The sequence below is a fragment of the Talpa europaea genome (assembly GCF_964194135.1).
Source record: "Talpa europaea genome assembly, contig: HAP1_SCAFFOLD_345, whole genome shotgun sequence".
In the NCBI taxonomy this organism is placed as follows: Eukaryota; Metazoa; Chordata; class Mammalia; order Eulipotyphla; family Talpidae; genus Talpa; species Talpa europaea.
In genome coordinates this window covers 1-25,596 of record NW_028167794.1, presented here as the reverse complement: position 1 = coordinate 25,596, position 25,596 = coordinate 1, and the positions used below count along the sequence as shown (strand labels likewise).

The following is a 25,596-nucleotide window of genomic DNA, read 5'->3' as shown; positions in this document are numbered from 1 at the left end:
TTTCCAAAGGAGACAGATTGCCAACAGGCAGATAAAAATGTTCATCATCACTTATCAGGAAAATGCAAATTAAAAGCACAATGAGACACCACCTCACTTCCATATCAAAAAGACCACCAGAAATAACAAATGTTGCCAAAAATATGGAGAAAAAGGAACCCTCTGTTGGTGGGAATGTAGACTGGAACAGCCCCTATGGAAAACAATATGGAGGTCCCTCAAAATACTAAAAATAGATCTGCAATATGATCCCGCTATTACATTTCTTTGGTATTTATCCAAAAAATGCAAAAACACAAATTCCAAAAGGTATGGGGGGCCTCCTTGGTGGTGCAGAGGCAAAAGTCTCAGTGCTAGCTAGCTATTGCCAGCCAATGCAGCCTGAGTTCAATCCCCAGCCAGGGAGCTAACCCAAACACAGTGTAGCAGAACTCTCCTGTCTCACCTGCTGCTCCCCTCAGCAGTGTATTTCTGTAGATCCACCTGCTCTGCTACCCTCTCTGTCTCTGGTGAATCCTCCCCCCACCACCACCTCCCACACCTCTGGCCTACACCCGAGCTCTTGCATGCATAAATAAATAAATCTTTAAAAAAAAAAAAAAAGGCTTGTGTACTCTTATGTTCACTGCTGCACTAGTCACAGTAGCCAAGTTATGGAAACAACTTAAGTGCCCAACAACAGATGAGTGGATAAAGATGGGGTGTGTATACCTATACTCATACTCACACACACACACACACACACACACGAACATACATACAACCTAGAATACTGCACAGCAGTAAAAAAGAAAAACTCCTCTCACATGACAAAACAGATGAACTGGAAGGAACTGTGCTAAGAGAAATAAGTCAGCAGGAGACAAGTACTAGATGAGTTCACTCTTATGTAGAATATTATGCCAAAAAAAACAAAGGAACAGACAAAACAAACCTTAGAAATGACTGCAGCATTGAGGCCATTTGAGGGGGGAAAAGAACAAAAGAGGGGAGGGGTACCCAACTGTGAAAGATTATAGGTGTTTTGAGTGTAGGTGTAGTGTGGTAACATACACCTGAAGTGCTGTGAACCTATTCCCTTAAATCATTCCCTAAAACCAGTTACCTCAATTTAAAAAAAGACCAAAAAATTATATATTTATCAGACTATAAAATATGTTCCTGAGCCAATGCCTCAGAATATTATTTGTTGAATCAATGAATGCTTAGTAGACATACCCAATTTCTCTTTACCACATCAAACTCTGAGTCTTAATAAGATTATCGTTTTTACTAATATAGTATAATGTAAAAAAAAACTGGCATACCTGTATTTCTTCACGTTCGTTTTTATCTGGAAAAGCTCTTACAACTGTACTATACTTTTCAAAGACTCTGCGTTCCTTTTGCAGCTTCCTCATTTCCTCCTTTTTAAACTCTTCTATTCGAGTCAATTCTTTTGCTTTTTGTTGTTCAAAGTCTGCAATTTCTTTCCTAAAATGATCAAATCATGTTATCATCTAAGAAAATCATCTCAGTAATTTTGTAGTAATAATTTAGCAATCTACACACAGTAGATCATCAGTAACAGCCTAGGTTTGAAGACTTGCTATTATCAATGTATTCATTCAATTTATAGGACAGAAATAACAGTCAATTAACTCAACTGCATCCAAAAGCATACACTGAGTACAAACTATAAAATCAAGCGCTGCTCCCCTCAGAATTGTATTTCAGTCAGACTATTCTGTTCCCTGCTCTGTCTCTGGAGAAACAATGGTGAAAAAATCTTTATTCCAATGAAGCTTATTAAGTTCTAATGGGAGAGACAGACAATAATGAACAAAATAAATAAGTAAAACACGTGGAACATTACAATTTTTACGTAGAAAAATAAAGCAATGAATGAAGTTATGAAACATTAGGGTAGGAAACCGAAATCTGCATCTTGCAGAGTTAATATCTGAAGTAAACCCTGAAGGAAATGAAAGAATAAGCCATGAGGATTTATGGACAAAATAATCCTGGCAGAGGAACACCAAATGTAAAAGTGCTGAAGTAGGAACAGGCTTAATGTGCTCAAAGAATAATCAGGAGGCCAATATGCTAAAACTGAGTGAGCAAGAAACAGAATAGCAAATGACATTTAAAAAACAAAAATCAAAACAACAACAAAACAGAGACTAGTGTATTATAGACCCCTGTGAGGACTCTGGTATTAGCTTAGAAGAATGTTATCAGAAGAACTGTCATACCAGGTTCATTCTGGATGCTTTGTTAAAAGCATACAGTGACATCAGCAAGATGGTGAAATAGGGGTACTCGGCTCCTACTCTCCCATACAAACAATAGCCAACCAGGCACAAAAGAAAGTGCCCCTAAAAAAAGTTCTTGAATTCATAAATGCAGTTGCCCAACACAGATGAAGTCTACGATTGAGGACTGCCACTTTGAGAAGGCACTTTCACACCCGAGTGGGAGGTATACCAGAGTCCTGGCTGCAAACCAAAACAGCCCAGTCCCCCTACGGACTCGGTCCCAGACTCATCCACCAAAGGACACTGGCTCCTGGTTACAAGTCCAACAAGCCCACAGACCTCAGTCCTGATTACAGATCATGAAAGAGCCTGTGATCTGGTTCCTGCTCTGCTGTTCTTCCATGGTACTAGAGACAGTCCTGCCCACCCAAGGACCTGGCAGGAGGACACTTCAGAAGGGGCCAGGAGCCATAACCATCTGCAACCCTAGTAAAAGGCCCATTGTCAGCATGACTCTAGTCATGGACCCAGAAGCAGGACCATGAACTAGTTCCAGCTCTTCTTAATGATGGTCCCAAAGACAGTTCTACTTTTCAAAAAAATAAAATTTAAAATAGCAAGTCAGAAATGAAAAAGGAGATATTACAGAAGATGTCTCAGAAAAAGGATCACAAGGAACTATTACAAACAATTGTATCCCTCCAAAAATGGGATAAACTAGAAAAGAAAAATTCCTAGAAACATACAATCTATAATAGGATCTACCCAAACAACACAAAAACACTAATTCAAAGGGAAAATTGCACTCCCATGTTCACTGCAGCACTATTTACAATAGCCAAGTTGTGGAAACAGTTGGGCCTCCCTGGTGACGCAAGGGGTTAAGCACAGCACTGTAAAGCTATCTACAGCCTCTGAAGCACAAGTTTGATCCCCAGCCAGGGAGCTGCCCACATGGCGCAGCAGACCTCTCCTGACTCACCCGCTGCTCCCCTCAGCAGTGTATTTCAGTCAGTCTGCCTATTCTGTTCCCTGCTCTGTCTCTGGTGAATCCTCTTGCTGCCACTACCCACCCCACCACCACCCCACCGCCCCCCAACCCCACACCTCTGGCCTGTATCCCAGTTCTTGTATGCATAAATAAATAAATCTTCTTTTTAAATTTCTTTTTTTTAAAGATTATTTGTACAAGAACTGGGGTGCAGTCAGAGGCATGGGAGGGTGAGAGAATTCACCAGAGACAGAGCAGGGAGCAGAACAGATAGACAAACAGAAGACACTGCTGAGGGGAGCAGTGGGCGAGACAGGAGAGGTCTGCCATGCCATGTAGGTTTCTCCCTGGCCAGCCGGGAATCGAACCCACACTGCAGAGACTGCAGACAGCTTCACAGCATGGCGCTCAACCCACTGCACCACCGGGGAAGCCCAATAAATAAATCTTTAAAAAAAAAAAAAAAGATGTGGTATATATACACAATCAAAAAAGATAAACTCATGCCACTTGCAGCAACATGGATGGAGCTGGAAGTGATTATATAGTAAGCAAAATACTTCAAAAGAAGAAAGACAAATACCAGATGGTGTCAGTTAGAAGTGACACAAAAGGTCAGATAAAGAAATTTAAAAACTAACCCTTGAAAGCTGACTACAGAATTGAGGGGGGTGGGGGGGGAGCGGGAAAGAATAAAGTGGGGAGGGAGCACAATGGACTATGGTGGTGGGCCACTGGTGTTCTAGTAGTGGGTGCACTGTGGTAATAACACTAGATGTGAGGCCCTACCAAAACTAGAATAAAAAATAGGAAGCAACAAGCAATTATAAACCAGAGACACACTGGGGGGGGGGGGGGTGCGGGGAGGGTGGAGCCGGATCAAAACAAGGGGGGTGGGAATTGTATGGGGACTATAACCAATATGAAAATATATACATTGTGCAAAAAATGAAAAATCATGTAAAAAATATATAAAATAGAAAAAAAAAATAGGAAGCCTGAATATCCAATAACAAATAAGAAGACTGAATCATTAATCAGATATTTCCCAAAAAGAAAAGTCACGGAGACCAAACGGCTTTACACACAAATTCTAACAAACATACAAAGAATACCAATTCTTAATAGAAAAAAAAAGAAATACTTCCAAATTAATTTTAGAAGGTGAGTATTACTCCTATATAAAAGCCAGACAAAGACATCTGAAAAAACGACAGGTAATATCCTGATGAACACTGATGTAAAAATCCTCAACAAACTACTAGCTAACCAAACTCGACGATCATGTACTATGAACAAAAGGATCCACCCCTGGGATGCAAGGCTGGTTCAAAACATAAATAAACTGGTAAGCCACTGTAGAAAACAATAGAGCAATTGTTAAAAAAAATTAAATATAGAATTTCCATACCTGGGTATATATCAAAAGAATTAAAAGCAGAGACTTGAACACCAATGTTAAAGCAGCATTATACACAATAAAATTTTTAAAAAAAAAAGGAAAAGAAAAAAAGGGCCTCCCTGGTGGCACAAGGGGCTAAGCACTGCTCTATGAAGCAATCCACAGCCTCTGCAGCACAAGTTCGATCCCTGGTTGGCCAGGGAGAAACCCACATGGCGTAGCAGACCTCTCCTGTCTCCCCACTGCTCCCCTCAGCAGTGTATTTCAGTCAGTCTGCCTGTTCTGCTCCCCACTTTGTCTCTGGTGAGTCCTCTCACCCCCCGCATCTCTGGCCTGTACCCTAGCTCTGCTATGCATAAATAAATAAATCTTTAAAAAAAAAAAAAAGATAGAATGAACCCAATTGTCCACTTGCATACTAAGCTATGCCAAGGATTGCCAGCAACCACCAGAAGCTAAGAGAGAAAGAAAGACCCTGTTGACACCCTGACTTCAGAAGGCAACCCTCTGGCTGGGCCTCCCTGGTGGCGCAGGCAGTTGAGCACCGCACTGTGAAGCTGTCCTCAGCCTCTGCAGCGCAGGTTTGATCCCTGCTGGCCAGCAAGAATCCCACATGGCACGAAGCAGACCTCTCCTGTCTTGCCCACTGCTCCCCTCAGCAGCCCCACTTTGTCTCTGGTGAATCCTCTCACCCTCCCACACATCTAGCCTGTACCCCGGTTCTTGCATAAAAATAAATAAATCTTTAAAAAAAGGAAAAAAAGGCAACCCATTGGAACCTGTGTAAAGCCACCCAGTTTGCGTATACTTTGTTATGGCAGTTCTAGCAAATTAATACAATGGCCAAGACTGCACTTGAATTCATAGCTTCAAAGAGCTTTTCAAATTTCAATTTATGATCTCTTTTAACAGCTTTGACCAGACTGGGTGATTTTATTAAATTGAAAATTTCTTATATGGTAAAGATTTCACCTTTTCATTTATTTCTCCCTTTAGATTAATAAAAAAAAATTTCAAATATCTTAAAAATAATCTTAAAGATTCAACTGAATCACTGTATGTTTTTTTCCCAATCTACTGATGCAAACTTACCTGAGTTTTTCCAAGGAATTTTCTCTTTCAATGCGAAGTTTAGTTAGTGATGTGTTCTCAGCTTTAAATTTTTCTATTTCTGTTTCCAATTCAATAACTTTCTCTCTCAAAACTTGAGAGCGAGCATTGTCACCTATAAGACAGGCCATAAGTACTGAACTTGAAATAAAGGCCTTCAGCAACAAAAAACTAACACCAACAGACAATTATACGGTAAATACCTATGCTATTAAAATACTACAAAAATGAAACTTACAAAACTTCCTGAGGAAAGCAGTCCAAATTTAAGAATCAAATCATTCTACTTCAAAAAGCTATCAATCTGACAATGAAGTAACACTATATATAAAGGAATAGTTCAAGTCAATTTTTTTAAAGTTAATATATAAACAGCTTAAGAATAAGCTACTACTAGCAAGTAATTCACAAGAGATCTAAAGGAATTATCAACTAAAATCAAGAAATATAACCTACTCTAAAATCAAATCAAACCCCAAGTACCAATCAAAGAAATACAAATTAAGACATTTTTCCATTTCAAATTTGCTGCGAAAAAGTTAATGCTCTGTACTTTTGGAAACTATCCTTTTGGAAAATAAATCTAATTTATACCACAAGGCTGAAACATACATATGTATCTTTTCTCCCAGTTATTCCACTTTTAAAATCTAGTTAAAGAATGAACTTAAAATCATGCAATTATTTTTGCACAAAATATGCATTTCAGTGTTATTTCTAATAGTGAAAAACAAGTATCCAACATTCAGAAAATTACTGGAAAAAATTATGCCCAATACATATTACACACGTGGTCAAAAGGATGAGACAAGTTTTAATATATGTCTCTACTATATTAAAAATACCTGGACTATCCCAAAATGATATTAGTTGCCTTTGGGTAGGCTGGTCATTAACATTTTTGCTTCTATACATTTTAATCCTCTAAATTCTTTGCCAAAAAGTACTACTTTTAAAATCAGTATTTTTTAAAATAGTTTAAGCTGTAATTTACATTTTAAAGCACCTATGCTTTGCTAAGTACTCAGTTTAACAAGCTATAATAGGAAAGAGTTTCAATATAAGTAATATAAGGAGTCCAATCAACTGAATACTACACAGTTATTAAAGGCAGTGAGGAAGATGTGTATGTTATAACAATCTTTCAAGCAAGGTATACAACAGTCCAGAAAAGACATGTTTTCATTTGTGTAGAAAGGAAACGATAAACACACTCAAAAAATATGCTTTTGTGTTCATGGGACCTTTTTAGAATAAACAAACAAATGGGAATTCTGGTGCCTCTAGAAAAAGAGACTAGACGTCCAGGACTGAGGAAGGTAAAAAACTTGTATTTTACTGTATTTCTTTTTGGTCATATTTAGCAAATTAATGTACACTGAAGTATTAATACACAAATATTTACACCACAGTAGTACAAACCATAAATCTGGTACATTCTGGTTAAAAAAGAAATTTAAACACAATCTCACTTTATAGTAAAGTGCTTAATATTAAAACTTTGGAATAAGACATTTTAATTTGAAAAATCTAAAAGTACAATTCATTTAAATCTCTTATTCTAGTGACAATTACATTATTCTGGCCCACAATTCAAATCAAATTTTAACAATCACTTACCAATTTGACTTCTACTGAGCAACTTAGAAAGGTAGGATTTAAACATTATGACAACATACTGATAAAAAATATGCTAAATTTATAATATTCTGATATTTTATAATGTTCTGACTTACCAGGGAGTTGCTCTTGACTTATGTTTAACTTGGGTTCATTTCCCAAGTGTGATTCTGATTTTGCTTTAGGTTTCAAAGAAGGGAAGAGTTTCATCATCAGATCTGATGTTGGAGGACTTGAGCTCCTACTGGATTTGCTCAAGTCTTCTCCCTTCTTGACTGGTGCAACCTTCCTTTTTATTGTTTTATCTAGTACGCACATTTCACCCTTCTTAGGGCAGGTTGTCTGGGAAGCCCCATAACTGACTTCATGCCCAAAATTAACATCATGCTTAAGTGAATTTTCTTCAAGGTCAGTCCAAGTTCTTTCATCATCAAAGTCAATTTTATTCATACTTTGAAATGAAGACTCAGAAATTTTATTTTTCAAGCTTTCTGATATGAGAGACTCATCACTACCATAATCCTTATCACTCAAATCTAAATCATCTCTTTTATCTTCTTCTTGAGTCTCAGTGTCCCTAAAAGGACCCTTACCATCACAGACTTGTGGACTATCTTCTCTGCTGCTGCTGAAAGCTCTTTCCTTATCCTCAGTTGATGGTTTTATGGTAACATCAAGTTGTTCCTCAGAATCAGTGCTACTCTCACTGTTCATATCACCATCATCATTTGCATTCCATCCAGTTTGATTCTCAGAAGTAGCCATTTGTAATGCTTTCCTACTGATTTTAAAAGACTGTTCCCTCAGTCCATCAGGTGAGGATGATGAATCAAGCTTTTTATGTGTGAGCTCACATTCACTCTTATTTTCACATTCAGTGTGGTCTGTATGCTCATTTTGATTACACTGATTAATGGGACCTATTGTCATTGTGTTCTCTTGTTGCACAGCTTTGACAGGGGTAGAAGACAGCCGGTGCCCTTTGCAGATTTGTTGGTCCCTCTCTAAAATCTTCAGTACAAATGAGGAATTACTGGAAAATGAAATTTCATCAGCAGCTTGTTCTAAAAACAAAAATTCATCTAATTCCAAATTTTCTTTTTCTTTTTCTCGTTCCCAGTTCTCTAACTTTTTCTGAAGAGAAATATCAATAGAAGATTCTGACTCTTTCACACCCTCACTTATCTGGCTTGTAGAAGACATGCAGCTGACTAGCCCTACTGAAAGAGGAAGTTTGTCCTTACTGTGTGTTTTATTCCAGACTTTGCAACCAATATCACAAGGTTTTATACACTCAGCTACATTTTCATTATTATTGGATTCAGCTTTTTTCCCTAATTTGCTCTGGTCTCTGAACTGCCCATCACATTTCCTTACCATTGATATGTTTAATCCTGATGGAGAGAGACTTTTCCTAATGTTACTCTTAAGCACTTTTGGCTTCTGATTGAGTAGGACAGAGCCACTCTTAGTTCTAATGTTGTTCTTTTTAATAGGAGGGTTCTCTGTACACAGTTCTTTATTTATAAGAGCAGTTTTACGCTGGAATTGCTGCTTATCTGTTTTAAACACAGGCTGATCCTTTGGAACGTTCGGGTTACTTGCTAGTATACCTTCTCTCCCTTTTTGAAACTTAGATTTAGCATTAGTAAATCTAGCTAAACCTTCTCCTCGTTTCAAGAATGGTTGTTTTGGTTTTGCTTTGATTAGCAATGATCCTTCTGCCTCCTAAAATAAAAGAATAATATTTGAATTAATTCTGGTATATCCAAGTAATAACAGTTATTTTTTTAATCCTTCTGTGCAGCTTTATTTATTAATTTTTTTTAAGATTAATTTATTTATACAAGAACTTGGGTACAGTCAGAGGCGCAGGAGGGTGAGAGAATTCACCAGAGACAGAGCGGGGAGCAGAACAGGCAACTGACAGAAGACACTGCTGAGGGGAGCAGCAGGCGAGTAAGGAGAGGTCTGCCGCGCCATGTGGGTTTCTCCCTGGCTGGGAATGGAACCTATACTGCAGAGGCTGCGGACAGCTTCACAACGCAGCTCTCAACCCGCTGCGCCACTGGGGAGGACAATTACAGTTATTTTTAAGTAAGTTATAAACAGATCTTTATCTAAAGGCTTAGATATTTTAATGAAAATAATGGAAATACCAACCCTTATCTGTTTTTGTTTCAATTCTTGTTCTTCCAACCGAATTTGTTCTTCTAAGAATTCTTCAAAAGTCTGTTTCCTTTCTCTAATAGCAGCTTTAATAGGCCTAGTCAGAAAAATAAATTGAAACTTATTTAACATGCAAGTCATAATACAGTGAGTATTTTAAATAATATGCATGATATAGACAGTCTTGACTACACTAAGAACTAACATTTTTGAAAGCACACACTCCCCTTTGAGATAATAATGAACATTATAATCCTGCTCATTTTCCCAAAATACAGAAAAATAACACTCTGCACATGATTTCTTCAGAAAGTCCATCTATTGGTAGAGATTAACACTGGTTGTAACAGAGTTCATCATATAGTTTTAAAATATATTTCATATATAGTACTTCAAATACATATTTTTTATTTTCAAAGATCCTTAAATGTGTGAATAGAACAATCAAAAAGGCATTCATAAGATACATTAAAATATTTTGAGTATTTAAGAAGATAATAACCAATCAGTATATATTCTGTCATAAAATTTTTAATTCTATAATCAAACTTACACAAGTATCATTTATAATATAAGGGACACCAAAATATGAGACTCAAGAATTTATTTTTCTCTTCTCCAAAACAGGATTTACCTTTACTACCTGAAGGAAGACTGATTTTAGCCAGAGATTTCTCTCACTAGAAAACATTTTGCTTAATTCTTCTAATACAAAGTCAAAGGTATTTTAATTGATATTAAACAGAGATGAACTCTCTGTTGCTGACAGTATGTGATAGCTTGTATCTTACACTTAAAAGCATATTCAAGCATAAACAAGAAAACTATGGATCTTTCATATAAAGAAAGTACTCGATAATTATGTCTAGCTATTATATTAAATTGTCACATTTCTTATTCCTTTCAACATGATACCTTTCTTCAATATTAACCACTTCTGATGAACCATCAATTTTTTTTAAGTTCATATCATTCCCTTCCTGAATCTGTTCCATTGTTGTCTCCCAACAGGGCAAGGTACCTTCTCCTAGGATGAAAATTAGAAACAATTGAGTTCAAAAAACTAGATTAGCCTTAACAACTTGAGAATGTTACAAGCTACTATACAAAAAATATTTAGCTAAAAGTAATATATATCAAAAATTTAGAATTAAGAAGGATTTCTTTAATATGATAAAGAAAAGTGACAAAATCCAAATTAAAACAATATTCTTCAAAAGGTTTATGTTATGGAGGGAAAAAATGTGAGCTTTTCTAAATTAAGAAAAAACTAAAATGCTATAACAACTGAAAATAACCCATGAATTTGAATGGATTCTGGTTTTTAAAGACTTTAAGACATTTTTAGGATACTAGGGGAAAATCTTAAAATAAATTCAAATAATAAAGAATTATTAATATCCTTAGGTAAACAAGAACATTGTGGTTATACATAGTAAGACTTTCCTAATTTTAACTTGATGCATTCTGAAATATTTGAAATGATTTAACATAATGTCTACACATTACTTGCAGGCAAATTTTATATATATACACATATATGTATACATTCACATGTGTATATATGTATAGAAAAATGTATACATGTAAAAAGACAGTTATATAGGTATACACACCCACAAACTTACATAAATGAAATAAATACGGCAAAACATAAACTGAACCTAAATGTAAGGTAGACTAGTAATCACTACAGTGACACTTCAACTTTTGGGGATGTTTGAAATTTTCAAAATAAAAGATTAAGAAAGTATATTGGTTAAAAGCAGAGAAAAAGACATTTGATCTTTCCATACCAAGACATTAACTAAACTAAGAATAGATATCATGCATGCATGATAATGTCCAATGCTAATTAGTATATATAGACTCCTTTTGTCATTTTTTTGTTTTTCAACAACTTGCTTTATACATGGACACAGCATCAAAAATGAAAATTAGTCAACTAATCTTTGACAAAGGAGCTAAGAATATGCACTGGAGCAAAGAAAGTTTGTTCAATAAATGGTGCTGGGAAAACTGGGTCGCTACATGCAAAAGAATGAAACTTGACTACTACCTCACACCATGCACAAAAACCAACTCAAAATAGATTAAAGAACTAGATATAAGATCTAAAACCATAAAATATATAAAAGGAAATATAGGCAAAACACTACATGACAAGCACATCAAAGACATCTTTACAGACATATCACCCAAAGCAGTGATAGTGAAGGCAAAGATAAACAGCTGAGACTACATCAAATTAAAGAGCTTCTGCACAGCTAAAGAGACAATAACCAAAACAAAGAGAAACCCCACTGACTGGGAGAACATTTTTGCACACAACACTAATGAAAAAGGACTGATCACAAAAATCTACAAAGAGCTGATGACACTCAACAAAAACAAAGAAAATAATACAGTCAAAAAATGGGCAGAAGAGCTAAAAAGAAACTTCTCCAAAGAGGAAATGCAAATGGCCACCAGGCATATGAAAAAATGTTTAACATCACTTGCAATCAGGGAAATGCAAATCAAAACTACAATGAGATACCATCTCACACCAGTGAGAATGGCACATATTAAAAAAACTAGCAACAACAAATGTTGGCAAGGTTGTGGAGAAAAGGGAACTCTCCTGCACTGCTGATGGGAGTGCAAATTGGTCCAACCACTATGGAAAGCTGTGTGGAGATTTCTTGACCTACTAAACATAGAGCTTCTATATGATCCAGCAATTCCTCTCCTAGGTATTTACCCAAAGGACACAGACATATCAATTCCAAAGAACACCTGCACTCCTATGTTTATAGCAACACTGTTTATAATAGCTAAGCTTTGGAAACAACCCAAATGCCCAAAAATAGATGACTGCATCAAGAAGATGTGGTACATACACACAATGGAATACTTCTCAGCAATCAAAAAAGATAAACACATGCAGTTTGCAGCAACGTGGATAGAGCAAGAAGGGATCATGCTCGGAGAAATAAGTCAGAAAGAAAAAGAAAAATACCAGAGGGTTCGGATCAACATGGCGGCGAGGAAATGCTGCGAGTAAGACCTCCGATAAAAAAAAGTTAATAGGGAGGAAAAGCAGCAGGTCCCTGTGAGAACTGGGACACAGAAGATAAAAGGGCAACTCTGGCAAACTGCCCAAAGAAGAAAGTTGCCATAACGGAGGAGCAGAAGGGAGGAAAGCTCAGAACCCTTCTACCTTCCCCCACCCACAAAGTCGGCACTCTCCGACCAACAGAAAGGAGGGAAAAAAACAAAAAACAAAAACCTAAAACAACCAACAAGAACAAACGATGCATCAAGCTGGACTGTGAGTGGAAAGGAAATATTTTAGCCACCGCACCCAGTGAACTGGAACTGTGGAGTGGAGAACCGTGCAGAAATGGCCTGGGAGGTGAGTGAATGACTCCGGGCACCATTAGAGAAAAACAAAGACTCCCGGAGACCTACAAATAGCCCAAGGCCAGCCGGTAAGCTTGTGCAGAAAAGCGGGGCGCTTGAAAAGCATTCGCAGATCTCAGCTGCCCAAGTCCCCACGCCTGTGACCTAGGCTTGCAGGGAGACACTCAGGAGCCCTTATTAAGGTGAATGTCCCTCACCAAGTAATCAGAAACCAGGCATCAGGACACAGGCACGGAGTGCAAAAGGTGCCATTTCTGCAGACACTGAATTGGGCTACAGCCCACGTCCTGGACCTGAGGGCTTTGGAACTGAGACCTGGGGCACAAAATTCGGGGCGTGGCATCCCCACGACAATGGGGCACAGGGCAGACGGAGCACCCCCACGCTATTGAGGCGCTCCACACCACTCCCACTCTGTTCCCCAGAACCCAAGAGGAAAAAAACAGTTCCCAAAGGACACTAGGAAAGATCTCTGGCGCCACCTAGCAACCAGAAAAAAATCACCAACACCCTATAGTTGGAAACCAGGGATCCCAAAAACACACTGAGGTGCTGAGAGAGGGTGGGCCACGCAAACAGGGGTAAGGAGGGAAATAAGGCGTGGAGCAAGACCCCATCGTGGAACTGAGAGCCAGGTACAGGATCCAGGGCGTGGGACAAACCACAGCAGCGGGTACTGCACAGGGTGACAGCCAGCGTTTTGGATCTGATAGCCCTTGAACTGAGACCTGGAATGCAGAATTCAGGGTGCAGGATCCATACAGCTGCAGGCACAACACCGGGTGAACACAGGGCAGACAAAGCACCCAGCCTGAATAAGAGCCCCTGTGTTGAGGTACTCCCCTCCGCCCCTCCTCTGCCACACAGAGAACCACTGGGAAAAAGCATGGGTCAGCAAGTACAGGTCTCTGGCGCCACCTCGTGATCAACTAGCTGATTCCCTGTTGGAACTGAGTAAATACAGAGGAAGGGAATTGTAAGGGACAGAGACCAGCAACACAGCATCAACACCCTGGTGGAGTTTTGGCCTACCAGTGCTGGTCTCAGTCTGTAAACAGTTTCTAACACCCCTAAAGGAGCAATCCAAAGAGATGCCCACCAACACAAGTGGCACAGCATCCCAACGCATAGAACTAATTAGAAGGCAAACAACAGGGAGAAGAAAAAATATAAATAACCAAGCAAGCCAGCAGGAGGACACACCACAAAAAGAAATACAGTCACCAGAGCTCAACAATGGCATGGAAGAACTTCTAGGCCTATCAGATAGAGAATTAATAATCATCCTGATTAAAAAGAAGAAAGAAAGCGAAAAGGAACAAAATGATTTGAGATAAATAATCACTGAACTGAAGAATGAAATTGAGACCTTAAGAAAGGAAAGAAAAGAAACACAGGAGATAAAAAGATTACTAGAGGAGATAAAGAATTCTGGGAAAAGCAATGAAAACAGAATCGATGAAATGGAAGAAAGGATCAGTACTATCGAAGATACAGAAATAAAAAGAGCCAAAAGAGAAAAGGAGAGAGAAGTACAAATGAAGCAGTATGAGGAGACTCTTAGACAATTATCAGACTCCATGAAGAGAGTAAATGTAAGAATTATAGGCATTCAGAAGGTGAGGAGAGAGACAAAGAAACTGAGAAATTATTCAAGGAGATAATTGAAGAAAACTTCCCAAGATGAAAAAGGAGATAAACATAGACATACAAGAAACAAGAACAACTCCCAATTACCATAATGAAAACAAAACTACAGCAAGATACCTAATAGTAAAGCTTGCAAGAGTCCAAGACAAAGAAAAAATAATGAAACTGGCAGAGGGGAAGAAACAGGTAACTTATAAGAGAAAACCAATCAGGTAAACTTCTGACTTCTCCAAAGAACCATTACAGGCAAGAAGAGAATGGAGTAACATATTCAACAAACTTCAAGACAGCAAGTGCCAGCCAAGGATACTTTACCCTATAAAGCTCTCTTTCCTCTATGAAGAGAAAACATGGACCTTCTCAGACAAACAGAAGCTCCAGAAATTCATTACAACTAAACCCCTACTCCAAAAAATTCTACAAGAAGTCCTAAAGCCAAAACCAACAGAGGAATAATCAAGAAGAACAGAGTAAAGCAAGGAATAAAATCACAAAAAAGACAAACAAAATGGCAAATACAGATGCCAACATATCAATATTAACTCTACATGTAAATGGATTAAACTCATCAATGAAAAGACAGAGTAGCATGCAGGATTAAAAAACAAAATCCAACCTTCTCCTGTCTCCAGGAAACACATTTAATCACAAAAGATAACCACAGACTGAAAGTAAAAGGTTGGAAAACAATCCTACAAGCAAATGGACCAAAAAAGAAGGCAGGAACAGCAGTACTTAGATAAAATAGACTTCAAATTTAAAAAAGTAAAAAGAGACACAGATGGACACTACATTATGATCAAGGGGACAATACATCAGGAAGATATAACACTCATCAACATATACTCACCAAATGAAGGGGCACCAAAATATATTAGACAATTATTATCAGCTCAGAAAACAGATATTAAAGAAAATACATATACAGTGTGAGACTTCAACACCCCACTCTCACCAATGGACAGATCAACGAGACAAAAAATAAAGAGACACTAGAGCCCTAAGTAAAGACATAGAACTCATGGACTTAACAGACATCTATAGGACACTGCACCCAAAAAAATCCGAGTACACATTTTTCTCAAGTGCACATGGATCATTCTCTAGAATCGATCACATACTGGGCCACAAGACAAACATCAACAGATACATGAAAATCTAAATCATTCCAACAATCTTCTCTGATCATAAAGGCATCAAGATAGAAATAAATAACGAAAAGAAAACAAGGAACCCTCCCACTTCATGCAGATTGAAATCCACACTACTTGGAGACCACTGGACTAATGAGGGGAATCAAAGAAGAAATTAAAAAATACTTTGAGTTGAACGACAAGGAGGATACCACTTTCCAGAATGTATGGGATGCAGCAAAAGGAGTAATAAGAGGAAAATATATAGCAATACAGGCTCACATCAACAAGCAAGAAAGAACTCAAAGAAACAACCTAATTTTATATCTCAAAGAACTAGAAAAAGAACAACAAAAAAACTCTAAAGCCAGAAGAAGAAAGGAAATAATAAAAATCAAAGCAGAAATAAATGAATAAGAAATTAAAAAAACAATCCAAAAGATCAATGAAACCGAAAGTCGGTTCCTTGAAAAAATAAACAAAATAGACAAACCTCTAGCCAGGCTCACAAAGAAAAAAAGGGAGAAGACACATATAAATAGGATCAAAGAGGAGAAATCATAACAGACTCAGTAGAAATCAAAAGAATAATCATATTACTATGAACACTTATATGCAAACAAATTCAACAACCTAGAAGAGATGGACAAATTCCTAGAACGATATAATCATCCAAAACTGGTCAAAGAAGAAATAGAACTAAAGAGACCAATTACAAGCAGCAAAATTGAAGCAGTAAGCAAAGCACTCCCCAAACACAAAAGCCCAAGTCCAGATTGCTTCACAAATGAATTCTACCAAACGTTCAGCAGTGAATTAGTGCTTATCCTACACAAACTCTTTCAAAAAATTGAAAAAGAAGGAATACTACCAAATACGTTCCACAAAGCCAACATTACACTAATACCAAAACCCAACAAAGATAGCTCAAAAAAAGGAAATTACTGGCCAATCTCCCTAATGAACACTGATGCAAAAATCCTCAACAAAATCCTTGCCAACAGAATCCAACAACACATCCATAAGGTAATTCACCACAACCAAGTAGGATTTATTCCAGGGACACAAGGATGGTTCAGCATCCAAAAATCAATCAATGTAATCCAACACATCAACAAAAAGAAATATAAAAACCATATGATAATATCCATAGATGCTGAGAAAGCATTTGACAAAGTACAACACCCATTTATGATGAAGGCCCTTGAAATTCTCGGGATACAAGGAACATACCTCAACATCATAAAGGCCATATATGACAAGCCCACAGCCAATATCATTCTCAATGGTGAAAAGCTGAAAGCATTTCCATTAAGATCTGGAACAAGACAAGGATGTCCACTCTCACCACTGCTTTTCAACATAATACTGGAAGTCCTAGCCAGAGCAATAAGACAAGAGAAAGACATACAAGGAATCCAAATAGGGAAGGAAGAAGTCAAACAATCACTATTTGCGGATGATATGATAATATACATAGAGAACCCACAGAAAAACTAATTAAACTAATCAATCACCTTAGTAAAGTGGCAGGATACAAAATCAACACACAAAAATCAGTAGCCTTCCTATACACAAAAATAAATCTGAAGAAGAAATCAAGAAAACCATTCCTTTTATTATTGAAACAAAAAAATCAAATACTTGGGAATAAACCTAACAAAAGAAGTAAAGGACCGATACAAAGAAAACTATAAAACACTGTTAAAAGAAATAGAAGTAGTCACAAAGACATGGAAAGACATCCCCTGCTCATGGATTGGAAGAATAAACATTATTAAAATGTCCATCCTACCAAAAGCTATCTACAGATTCAATGCTATTCCAATTAAAATTTCAATGTCATTCTTCAAAGAAATAGAAAAAATATTGATGAAATTCATATGGAGCAACTGAAAACCCCAAATAGCCAAAACCCTCCTGAAAAAAAAAAGAAAGGAATGGAGGCATCACTCTCCCAGATTTCAAACTACACTACAAAGCCATAATCATCAAAACTGCATGGTATTGGAACAAGAACAGACATACAGACCAATGGAATCGAATAGAAAATCCAGAAATAAACCCACAGATTTATGGTCAACTAATCTTTGACAAAGGAGCAAAGAATATGCACTGGAGCAAAGAAAGTTTGTTCAATAAATGGTGCTGGGAAAACTGGGTCGCTACATGCAAAAGAATGAAACTTGACTACTACCTCACACCATGCACAAAAACCAACTCAAAATAGATTAAAGAAGTAGACATAAGACCTGAAACCATAAAATATATAGAAGGAAATATAGGCAAAAAACTACTTGACATGCACCTCAAAGACATCTTTACAGACATATCACCCAAAGCAGTGATAGTGAAGGCAAAGATAAACAGCTGAGACTACATCAAATTAAAGAGCTTCTGCACAGCTAAAGAGACAATAACCAAAACAAAGAGAAACCCCACTGACTGGGAGAACATTTTTGCACACAACACTAATGAAAAAGGACTGATCACAAAAATCTACAAAGAACTGATGACACTCAACAAAAACAAAGAAAATAATCCAGGCAAAAAATGGGCAGAAGAACTACAAAGAAACTTCTCCAAAAGGGAACTACAAATGACCAACAGGCATATAAAAAATGTTCAACATCACTTGTAATCAGGGAAATGCAAATCAAAACTACAATGAGATACCATCTCACACCAGTGAGAAAGGCACATATTAAAAAAACTAGCAACAACAGATGTTGGTGAGGATGTGGAGAAAAGGGAACTCTCCTGCACTGCTGGTGGGAGTGAAAACTGGTCCAACCACTATGAAGGGTCATGTGGAGATTTCTTGACCTATTAAAGATAGAGCTTCCATATGATCCAGCAATTCCTCTCCTAGGTATTTACCCAAATGACACAGACACATTATTCCAAAGAGCACCTGCATCCCTGTGTTTATAGCAGCACTATTTACAATAGCTAAGCTTTGGAAACAATCCAAATGCCCAAAAATAGACGACTGGATCAAGAAGATGTGGTTCATATACACAATGGAATATTACTCAGCAATCAAAAAAGATAAACATGCAATTTGCAGCAACATGGATGGAACAGCTGGAAGGGGTCATGCTCAGCGAAATAAGCCAGAAAGCAAAAGAAAACTACCGGATGGTCTTACTCATAGCAGGAATCTAGAAAACCTAAATCAGGGACCAGGAAAAAGAATATAAGAAAAAATCAAAATCACAAACAATTATGAAGAGACACACTATGGGTGGCGAGGGGAAAGGAGGGACTGGGGTCAAAATAAGGGGGTTGCAATTGTACGGGAAATATAAAAATAAAATTAAAATACACATAAAAAAATAAAATGGGTTAAAAAAAAAGAAAAAGAAAAATACCAGATGGTCTCACTCATAGCAGGAATTTAGAAAACCTAGGGCCTCCCTGGTGGTGCAGCAGTTGAGCACTGGGTTGCGAAGCTGCTCGCAGCCTCTGCAGCGCCAGTTCAATCCCTGGCCGCAGGGCCGGTTTGATTCCCCAGCCAGCGGGCGAGGGTCCCACATGGGGTGCAGACCTCTCCTGCCACCCACTGCTCCCCTAGGCAGTGTATTTCAGTAGATCTGCCTGTTCTGTTCCCTGCTCTGGCTCTGGTGAATTCTCTTACCCTCCCGCACTTCTGATTGTATCCAGTGCTTGTACAAATAAATAAATAAATCTTTAAAAAAAAAATTTAGAAAACCTAAATAAGGGACCAGGAAAAAGACTAATACAAAGCAAAAATCTAAATCAACTATAAACTAGAGACACACTACGGCGTGGGGTGGGGAGGGGAGGATAAGGGTCAAAATAAGGGAGGTTGCAATTGTATGGGGAATGTAACCAAAATGAAAATGTATACATTGTGCAAAAATGAAATATGATGTAAGAATGATATAAAATAAAATATTAAAAAAAATGGAATGGGAGAGATAGAAATAGGATTCTTTTTTTTTTTTTAAAGATTTATTTATTTATTTATTTATTTATTTATTTATACAAGCACTGGGTGCAGTCAGAAGCGTGGGAGGGTGAGAGAATTCACCAGAGCCAGAGCAGGGAGCAGAGCAGGCAGAAGGACCGAAGTACACTGCTGAGGGGAGCAGCGGGTGGCAGGAGAGGTCTGCGCGCCATGTGGGACCCTCCTCTGGTGGCCAGGGATCAGCCGGGGATCAAACCGGTGCTGCAGAGGCTGCGGGCAGCTTCGCAACCCAGCGCTCAACAGCTACGCCACCGGGGAGGCCCGAAATAGGATTCTTTTTAAAAAGACAAGAAAATAAGCTAGAAACACACCATGTGTTTAGACCACCAGACACTGAGGCAGGACAATGCTGGTCACTGAGAATACAAATAAAAGTATATTGAAGTAAACCAAGAGTCTAGGTTAGGGGGTACTTCCTTTGTCAGTAATAATTCTCATTACAAACATATTTCTCACATTTCACATTTTCCATTATGCCCACCACCACCACCATAAACACTGTAAATCATCTCAAACATTCTAAGCTTTTAATTAAAAATGGTATGTACATAATTTGTTGCCTCCCTTTTTGAAGGCACCATGAACCCTGAAAGATCTGAAGTCAACATGAACAATGGGATTGTTCAGAAAGTCACAAATTCTTTGTCCAGTTCTATGTCCAATCCAGAATCAGTGGCTGTAAATTTTTTTTTTAAAAAAGTAAAAAGGACTTCTCTTGTCTTAAGACAACTTGGTAACACGGTTAGGTAAGTGCAGAAGAGAGAAGGTAACTCACCTGTAGGATGGTTTTCTTCCTTCAAATCATTTTTTTCCACAAGTGCTTCTTGATATTGTGCATAAAACAAACTGGGAAAAGCATCACTTTTTGAAGTTAAGACAAAATCTGGATGAGTAGTTCTACAGAAGTTGTTTTGTTCGTCAGATAAAATGTTGGAAGTGTGCATTTTTTCTTGGATTTGATTCTGGTATATATATGATGGTAAGTAGGTCATGGTTTTCTCTTCTGTGGCTGAATTTCCTGGTGATCTATATGTCTGGCTCTGAGCATCAGTCAGTGGAGTTACACCTTGCAATGAAGAAAATCAACAAAGTTGTTGATTGCCCTATAACATTTTCTCTCTTGCCTCATAATAACCCCAACCAAAGAGTCTTCTCCTAAGTGATAAAAGTATTCTTTTCCTCCTTATTAGGAAGTTAGTAAGAAGGAACAAAAATCAAGAAATGTTAATACTCCAAAGTGAAACCTTCACAGTTTTAATTGAGTATATTTAGTCATGTGCAGACAGTATATACACCATCTTACTCTAGAAGGCACCACTATGCTCCATCTGAACACTGCTGCAGTTGTCAATTTCAAAACCCATGACAAATAGTTAGACAATACCATTGCAGACAGGTACAAATGATCTAAACTGTTCCTTAATGATCAATAACTGCTCTGTGTCATGGCATATGAAGGGACTTTCTCTTTATATTATCATTAACATCTCGTTATCCTCACGTGGTAGAATTATGGATAACTTTTCTATTTTCTATTTTGCTGTACTTTCTAAATACCCTGTATTACTTTTTGCCTATTTTGTTTCTTAAGTCTCTGCTTTTGAAATAACCCAATAAACAGAGAGTAAATTCCCCTCCTATATATCTCCAAATTGCAATTCTTGGAGGACTGATGACAATACTACTCATTCTGCCTGCTGCAGCAGCTTCTTGAAATTCTACTACCATCCTTTGTTCTCCCAGCTTTTGTCCACTAAGAAGTCACAATGGTAAATATTTAATTTAAACACTTTTAGAGTCATTTAAAGAGCCATGATACCTCTCTCTTACACCCATCTACCTTACACTCAACCCAAAAATAAAACTGGAAATCAGGTAGGTCCTTATTGAATACCAGGTTTGCCTTCCTTTTCTTCATAGCAATACTCTCCCCATCCAAATATTTTTCACTCATGGTCATCCACTTTAGCCTGACGATGTCTTTGATCAAACTGCAATATCCAAAATAGCAGGTCTCAATGTTGATCCGTAAGCCACCTGGAAGTTTCCAAGATTCTTTCAAGAGCTTTCACCAGGTCAAAACTATTTTCATATAATATTAAGACATTCCACTTTCATTGTGCTGACATTGCACTGATGGTGCAAAAGTAAAATGGAATTTCCTGATGCCACCATCCAAAGCAGGAGAACAGGACAGCAGCACCCAACGGTGCAAGCAGTCACTGCATTCACCATCACTACTGTGCACTTGCAATTTAAAAAAAAAAAAAAAAAAAAAAGTTTTACTTAAGAATGTGCTAAAGTAGCAAAAATTATTAATTTTATTAAATCCTTGATTTTTTTGAACATTCTATGGGTCAAAATGTGAAGCACACCTAGTTCTCCAATAATATAATTTCATTATAACATCAATGAGAAAGAGTCCTGGTCAAGACTAAACATGTCATTACTGGCATTTCTGGAGGACCTGCTTTTGTTATAGATTGCTATGTTTAATATTGCTTTTCCAAGACCTATCAATGAAATCAGAACTGACTGTATGCATAAATCACTCCTGCTACAAACCAAGACACAGGCGTATAACTGTTTAAGTTGTAAGCTCAACTAGTCATTTTCTTAAAGAACAACATTTTCAGTTGAAAGAATGAATGACAAACTATGATGATTTAAACCTTAGTACCTGGGGCCTCCCTGGTGGTGAAAGGGGTTAAGGCGCTGGAATGGATCATGCTCAGCAAAATAAAAAAAGAAAAAGAAAAATACCGGATGGTCTCACTCATAGCGGGAATCTAGAAAACTTAAATAAGGGACCAGGAAAAAGAATAACTATAAGAAAGTAAAAATCAAAATCAACAAACAATTATGAACCAGAAACACTCTATGGGGGGTGGGGGGTGGGGAGGGGAGGGATTGGGGTCAAAATAAGGGGGTCACAATTGTATGGGGAATATAAAAATAAAAAAAAATGTATATAAAAAAATAAAATAAAAAATGCCAAAAAAAAAAAAAGATGCAACCTATGAAGCTATCAGCAGCCACTGCAGCACAAGTTACGATGCCTGACCAGGGAGCTACCACAAGGTATAGCAGACCTCTCCTGTCTTGCCCACTGCTCCCCTCAGCAGTGTATTTCAGTCAATCCACCTGTTCTGTTCCCCACTCTGTCTCTGGTGAATCCTCTCACCCCCCACACCTCTGGCCTGTACCCAGTCCCTGCCTGCATAAACAACATCTTTAAAAAAAAAATAAACAAACCTTGGTATCTGGCAGATACTTACTCAAAAATGAAACAAGTAAGCTAGTAACTCTAAGAAAAACAACAGGTAATACTGTTTCCAATTATAAAAATCAGAATTTTGGAAAACATTTCCACCACCATGAGCTTTATTTACAGTTTTATGAGATCTGTAGTGGTATTACAGATAGAATGTTTTGATAGGATACAATATTTGAATATTTTAAAGAATGACATAACTCACCAAATAACCAATGTACAACTTTATAAAATCATAGATGAAGGAAGACCCACTCAAAATGCCAAGATATTTCAATATATCTTAATGTAATAGTATAAAAAAAGTTCATTAATGTTTCAGATTCCATATTATGAATAACTGCTGAGATATGACTACTTGTTGCGTTTGTGTGCAGTATTAAAGAAATAACCACAGTTATTTGAAGACTATTAAAATACTCTTCTGTTTTTTCTAGTTATTATAACTATGTGAGAGTGGATATTTTTCACATACTACAACCAAAACATAACTCAAGAAATTAATGCAAAAATCAATATAAGAATCAACTGGATTCTTTAAAGACAAAAATTAAAGAGATCTTTAAAAAAAGAAACAATACCATTCTTTCTCACTAATTTTTTTTTGTTTTTTCATTTAAAAATGTTGAAATATACTTGGTTATTATTTAAATGAATTAGTTTTATTTATTTTTTTTTTTTTAGTTTTTTTTTTTTTAATAGAGGCATGCTTTATTTATTTGTTTGCTGGTTTGTTTGTTTTGTTTTTGTTTATACATGCACTGGGTACAGTCAGAAGCGCGGGTGAGAGAATTCACCAGAGCCAGAGCAGGGAGCAGAGCAGGCAGAAGGACCGAAGTACACTGCTGAGGGGAGCAGCGGGCGGCAGGAGAGGTCTGCGCGCCATGTGGGACCCTCCTCCGGTGGCCAGGGAACAGCCAGGGATCGAACCGGCGTCGCAGAGGCCGCGGGCAGCTTCGCAACCCAGCGCTCAACCGCTGCGCCACGGGGGAGGCCCTAAATGAATTAGTTTTAAACTTACTCCATTTTAATTTATAACACAGTAAATATTAATAGCTATAGTATACATAATGAATACTATAGGGGTCCTTGATAATTTAAGAGTGTTGATTATAACAATATTTATATTATTATTTACTAAATCATTAGCATCCTGAGACCAAAAAGTATGAATACCACTGCCCTAAAGCAACTATTTCATAATTGAGCGGGCTTAGTTTTTATAGTAATGACTTTGAAATCTGTTTTGCTGTTACTCTACTATAGTGCTATTTCTACCTTAATATGGATCACAGACTGTTATGTATCACAGACCATTACCTAAGAGAGACTGTTATCTAACATTCTTTTTATATATTCATAAGGGAACCTGGAAGTAGCCTACGATTTCAAGATACAATGTGTTCTCTATATTTACCAAGATAAATACTCCAATTCCCTAAACCATTCTTCATTTGTACATTTCTCACTACCCATTCCCCAAATCCCACCTAGTCATAATTTGCATACTCATTTGCTAATGCTTTTCTTCTTTGTATTCTTGATGACTGGTACAATCTCTGAACAGAACAGGGCTTTTTTCAATTAGTGAAGTATGTTTCTTAAGAGGTAGCACCAAGAGAGCAAGCACATGGCCCAAGGTGATTTTCAAACTGTAGGATACAATCCATTAGTAATTTTACCAGCAGATCCAACAGATTATAACCAATGTATTTTTATAATAACATAGAACAAAGAAAACAGAAAATATCCACAAGGACTGATGTCACTGAAATTATAAGTCATGCACGATTTTAAATGTTTTTGCTGCGATGCACTATGGTCACTATGGTCAAACAAACTTTCAAAACCACTACTCCAGACCTCATTTCAACCATTTATGCCCACATCATGGTTTCTATTAATCAGCTGAGCATTCAATAAAAGAATTTTGTCACCTACCACCATAGACGGTATTTTTTGATATGGTTCTTTAGCAGAGTAACTGCTACACATTTTTACCTTTATGAACCTGAGCACTTTCTCATTCTTCAGGCCGGGGTTGTAAACGAGAATTCCTTGGCCTTTTACGTTCTGCTAAATCTTTTTTAAATTAATCAGGGTACACCTCCTCCAAAACAGTACATCTCCCACTTGTCCCAATTATAGTCCTCTTCCACCATTTCACAATTATCTGTCTAGACAGAACATGCAATATAATAATGATAGATAACCTGTCACATGACTAAAGGTAAGAAACACATGTAACTCTCTCTCAGTGTACTAACTGAAGGCCTACATAAGCAAAAAGTACCTGGTAATGAGTGTTGCCCTGATACCATTGTAAGCAGCTTCTCCTGTTCTTCCATGAGTCTTTGCAGTTGCTCTAACTGTTGCCTCTTCAATTGTTCCTGCTTCTTCTGCTGTACTTCTTTCAGCTTTTAAACAAAATGAACTCTATTAAACCAACTTAACATGTCTTTATGGTAATTGCTCCTTACATTTATCTTTTTTTTTTTTTAAAGATTTATTTATTTATTTATACAAGCATTGGGTCCAGTCAGAAGTGCGGGAGGGTGAGAGAATTCACCAGAGCCAGAGCGGGGAGCAGAGCAGGCAGAAGGACCGAAGC

The 25,596-nt window shown here is 37.5% G+C and overlaps 1 protein-coding gene across 1 annotated transcript; it reads right to left on the bottom strand.

Annotated features, from left to right (window-relative positions):
* Positions 1-1,307: 1,307 nt before the first annotated feature.
* Positions 1,308-25,402, bottom strand: LOC311188141 (centrosomal P4.1-associated protein-like; the record flags this gene model as incomplete). Its single annotated transcript, XM_084259894.1, has 7 exons — positions 1,308-1,473; positions 5,723-5,855; positions 7,477-9,088; positions 9,524-9,626; positions 10,445-10,556; positions 20,487-20,777; positions 25,279-25,402. Coding segments are annotated over 7 exons (2,541 nt in total), but the record flags the coding sequence as incomplete, so codon positions are not given.
* Between the last annotated feature and the right edge of the window lie 194 nt (positions 25,403-25,596).